Source organism: Penaeus chinensis, chromosome 35 (genome assembly GCF_019202785.1).
Source record: "Penaeus chinensis breed Huanghai No. 1 chromosome 35, ASM1920278v2, whole genome shotgun sequence".
Classification (NCBI taxonomy): domain Eukaryota; kingdom Metazoa; phylum Arthropoda; class Malacostraca; order Decapoda; family Penaeidae; genus Penaeus; species Penaeus chinensis.
In genome coordinates, this window is record NC_061853.1 from 6,656,068 (window position 1) to 6,661,439 (window position 5,372).

Consider the following 5,372-nt stretch of genomic DNA (forward strand, 5'->3'; position numbering starts at 1 on the left):
TGTATCCGGGGGTTTGCTGAGGCTATCTCTGGTCATCTCACAGGACTCGAGGGCCTGACAGACCCTGCTCTTATGTGGGATACCTTCAAGCGTGAAACGCTTGATGTAGCTCAGGAATCCATTGGTGACCGCCCAAGAACAAGACAGAATTTCATCTTGCAGGAGACACTGGAAGCCACAGATGCTTGTCATGCGGTTTGATTGTCAGGGGATCACAACTTCTCTCTGGTGTGCAGGACTAGGTCACTGTTAAGAAGGGATAAGGAACAGTTTATCAGTAGTCTTGCAGAGGAGGTCGAAAGCCATTTCCTAGTAAATGACCTTCGTCGTGCCTACCAAGCTCTGAGAAAGCTGAACTCCAAGCCCTCCTCACAGATGGCTGCAGTCTGCTCAGCAAGTGGCCAGATAATCTCAGATCCTGATGGGGTGCGTGTGCGTTGGGCTGAGTATTTTGAGCAGTTGTATAAGGTTGATCCACCAACAGTTAACATGGATGCGGGTAATGTTGAGACTCCTCTGCCAGAACCACCCATCAGCGAGGATCCACCCTCCCTGACCGAAATCAGGGGGGCGATCTCCAAGCTGAAGAGTGGTAAAGCAGCAGGTGTTTGTGGCATCCCAGCCGAATTGTTAAAGGCTGGTGGAGAACCTATGGCAAGGGGCTTGCATGCAGTCATGTCTGCCATCTGGCAGACTGGTACCTTTCCCCCTGACCTGCTGAGGGGTGTGGTCATCCCTCTCTGGAAGGGGGTAAGGGGATCGGTGGGACTGCAGCAATCACCGAGGCATTACACTACTCAGTGTACCAGGCAAGGTACTCACGCACATCTTACTGAGACGTATCAGGGTCCACCTGTTGAGGCACCAAAGGCCGGAGCAATCTGGATTCACTCCTGGTAAGTCCACAATAGAGCAGCCTACATCGATCTCAAGAAGGCGTTTGACAAGTTGCATCGCGAATCTCTCTGGGAGATCCTGAGACTAAGGGGAATTCCAATAAGGATTATTGGACTATTAGCAAACCTGTATATTGGCACTGAAAGTGCTGTAAAGTGTGGTGGGGGCCTGTCGAGCTTCTTCCCTGTTAGTTCAGGTGTGAGGCAAGGCTGTGTTCTTGCACCAACACTTTTCAACACTTGCATGGATTGGATACTGGGTAGAGCTACTGTCCAAAGTCACTGTGGAGCAACTCTGGGCAATATCAAGGTTACAGACATTGACTTTGCTGATGATGTTGCCGTGCTCTCTGAATCTCTGGAAACCCTAGTGGCGGCTCTTGATGCATTTAGCAATGAAGCGAAGCCACTGGGGCTAGAGGTCTCCTGGACCAAGACCAAGATCCAGGATTTTGGGGGCCTGCTAGGAGACCCTGTCCAGTCGGTACATGCTTGTGGTGAAAACATCGAAGTCACAAAGAGCTTTATATACCTCGGTAGTGCAGTTCATGACTCTGGGCTGTCAGAACAAGAAGTCAGTAGACGGATTGGCCTAGCAGAAGGGGTCATGAAATCTCTCGACAAGAGTATTTGGAGATGTCGGTACCTGTGCAGAAGGACCAAGTTACGTGTTTTCAAGGCCCTGATACTGCCAGTTTTACTCTATGGTAGTGAAACTTGGACACTATCTTGTGCTCTGGAATCTCGTCTTGATGCCTTTTGTAACAGATCCATGCGCCGGATCATGGGGTTACAGTTGGCGGGACCATGTGTCCAACCAACGGCTGCACCGTGAGACTGGTACAGGACCTGTTACTTGCACAATCCGTGATCGCCAACTCAGGCTATATGGCCACTTGGCTCGACTCCCATAGGATGATCCTGCCCATTAGGTTGTCTCTGTCCGAGACAACCCTGGATGGAGGAGGCCTGTGGGACGACCGAGAAGGTCGTGGCTTGGGCAGATCGATCAAACCTGTCATGAGGAACTAGAGATGGGCCGGGCCCCTGCCTGGCGGCTCGCCATGAGGGACCCTCGCAAGTGGAAACAAAAGGTGGATGCGGCTATGCGCCCCTGCCGGCGTTAGCCCCAAAATGATGATGATGATGATGATAATAACATTAATACTAATAGTAAAACAACAACACTAATCATTATTATAATAATAATGGTATAAGTAATAACAACAACAACACTAATCATAATTATAATAATAATAGTAAAAGTAATAACAGCAACAACAACAACAATAGAAATTAAACCAATGATAATAATGACGACGATGATGAAGATGATGATGATGATTAAAAACAAGACAAAATAACCCACACGCGAACGAGACAGGAACCCAAGCCACTCTAACGAAAGACGCGCACGCTACCGACCGAGCTACCGTGGCTCGGTTAATTAAGCGTTATATTCAATATTTAAAGTACAAAGTCTCTATTCACATTCGTACATATGTCTTGAATGATGATGATGATGGTGATGGTGATGGTGATGATGATGATGATGATGATAATGATAATGATAATGATAATGATAATGATAATGATAATGATAATGATAATGATAATGATAATGATAATGATAATGATGATGGTGATGGTGATGGTGATGGTGATGATGATGATACAATTACTACAACTACTAATTGTAATGATAATAAGGTGATAATGATAATAATAACAATAGTAATAACAATGATAATAATCATTATGATACTACTATTACTAATTATAATAATGATAATAATAACAATAATACTAATAACAATAATGATGATAGGAATAATTAAATGAAAGCGTAATGATAAGGACAATGAAAGTAGTAATATTAAAACTATAGTAAGATCAGAAATAAAAAAAGGAAAAAATAATATAAATAATAATAACAATGATAATAACGATAATGATAATGATAATGATAATAAAAATAATGATACTGTAATGTGATGATAATAATAGTATTAACAAAAAATAAATAATGATAATATTAATAATAATAATTACAATAACAATGATAATTATCACAATAATGGTAGTAATGATAATAACAGTAATAATAATAATAACAATAACAATAATAACAATAGGGGTAATAATCTTTAAAAAATAATAATATACTATCGAATATAATTATGATCATAATGATAATAATAAAAAAAATAACAATAATAAGGATCATAATAATGATAGTAATTATAATTGTGTGGTGTTGAAGTTCACGGTGTTGACTATAGCCTCTCTCTCTCTCTCTCTCTCTCTCTCTCTCTATATATATATATATATATATATATATATATATGCATGTATATATGCATGTATATATATATATATATATATATATGTATGTATATATATATAATATATATATATATATATATATATAGAGAGAGAGAGAGAGAGAGAGAGAGAGAGAGAGAGAGAGAGAGAGATACATATATATATAATGTATCATTTATCTTCCCTCACTTCTCCCATATACGCATTAAGCCGTATAAATTATATGTGCAGTCACTCTCACGTTGGTTTTGCTGGGTAAAAAAGTGTTAAGTGCAGGAACTTTGTTGACAGGAAAATTGAAGGGTTTTCACTCTCATGCTCTGACCTCAGGCCGCTTTGCTGCGAATAGATGCGGTACCCTTTGTTCTAGTAGGTGTGAGCTTAAGTGTAGGAGTAAAGTTTTAAACTAGAATCATTATTCGCTTATTAATCGCGCCTTTCTCACCCTAAAGGAAGTCGTTTACACGTTCTGGGTAAAATCCCAGGCGATCGTGTGATTCCTTGATGGTTAGATACCTACAAGGGAACTGCCTACCAGCGTTCATCACAGATTCGCAGAGTACAGTGTGGTAATTTTTTTTTTTTTTTTCCTGTCTCTTTTTTTTTTATTTCCCTTTATTTCATTTCATTTTCGTTCAGTAATTTGGGTATAGGGACTCCCAACGATGAAGTTTAACGTAGGAGAACATGCTTAAGCTAGACATGGTTACCTCTGCATATCAGAATTTTGAGGCGAATCCGAAATTAAGATAATTGGAATCGTGGAATCTGAGCCCGGAAAATTTGCCTTGCTTGCTTTATTTTTTTATTCTTTTTTTAATGTCACCGTTCAGTAATGTGTGCATTCCATTGCATAGCACTGAATGTTGAATTCAAAGTGGCCCCCTCCCAGGTCTGGCCGGACGCGCCAGGCTTCAGCACTGTCCTAGTTCATCGTATTGTGTCTTCATTTATTGTGTGTACTCTTCAACAATAAAGAGTCAGCCCATACATAACACTAAAAGTATCGACTATTCCATTGTATTGAGGTACTCAAAGTCTTTTACAATATGTATATGTGTGTGTGTGTGTGTGTGTGTGTGTGTGTGTGTGTGTGTGTGTGTGTGTGTGTGTGTGTGTGTGTGTGTGTGTGTGTGTGTGTGCGCGTGCGTGTGTGCACTGCTGTTATCAGTCTTGTTATTGTTTTGATTTCAATATTTGCATTTAAAGAGAGAAAAAAAGTGCAAAATAAGATTCATACTCGTAAGAGAACAACTGTTGCATGCACGAACGTGCGCATATATTCCCTAGCGCAACACGCTCTTGCAGAATTTGCGATTTGCAAGTGAGAGAGACGATGCTGCAAAACCCCAATTCCTACCACACTATAACCGCCGATCGCATACATCTGCGGTAGATAGCGGTGGGAGTTGATTTCGGGAGATAAATGTCAACGATATAGGGAGGCTTGCGAACGGATACAGATTCACATTTGCCCGTAGTGTCGAGGTATCTGTGAGTGTAATCTAGCTTGAGATTATACAGTCGTACCAAATTTCATATTATTATTTTGCTGACTGCTGACTTAAAAGGCTAAGATCATGGGTAAGTAGGGTTTTCTCCTTTGTTTTGTTATCCACAGGCACTTAAAAGTGCATATGTATAACAAAATGTATGTATAACACTTAAAAGTATTTGCAACATATACGTACATACGTGTGTGTGTGTGTGTGTGTGTGTGTGTGTGTGTGTGTGTGTGTGTGTGTGTGTGTGTGTGTGTGTGTGTGTGTGTGTGTGTGCGCGCGTGCGTGCGCGCGCGCGTGTGTGATGTCCATATCTACCTATCCATATCCACATTAGTTAACATCGTCATCATGGCTATCACTGATAATAATAATGATACTCACTCATCCACTGCACATTAATCTCCAGCAGGTCAGTTTCAACTCGAGATTCTCCTCTTCCTTGGGCTCTTGGCTGCACTCGCCACGCCCCAGACTCCGCCCATTTCCGGCCACACCCCCCACATGCTGAAGGCTGAAAGTCTGAACTGTGGTGATCCGAAGAGAGTCGTTGCCGCTGCGAATTTCACCATCGATGCCATCAACGCTTTTAAGAATGATTTTGTGAGTGGGGAGAAGTTCGTTGGATATCCGTAGAGGTAGATGAGAA

The 5,372-nt window shown here is 41.3% G+C and overlaps 1 protein-coding gene across 2 annotated transcripts in view; it reads left to right on the plus strand.

Annotated features, from left to right (window-relative positions):
* Positions 1 to 4,690: 4,690 nt before the first annotated feature.
* The window catches only part of LOC125044520, a 2,484-nt gene continuing 1,802 nt past the window's right edge, over positions 4,691 to 5,372 (plus strand). Inside the window, exons 1-2 of one of the 2 annotated variants that reach the window (XM_047641215.1) lie at positions 4,691 to 4,805; positions 5,133 to 5,326. In XM_047641215.1, the coding sequence (XP_047497171.1) occupies positions 4,802 to 4,805; positions 5,133 to 5,326 (198 nt within the window). In that variant the 5' untranslated portion in view covers positions 4,691 to 4,801. The remainder of the gene's footprint in view (positions 4,806 to 5,132; positions 5,327 to 5,372) is intronic. The other variant, XM_047641216.1, reaches the window with a different exon arrangement.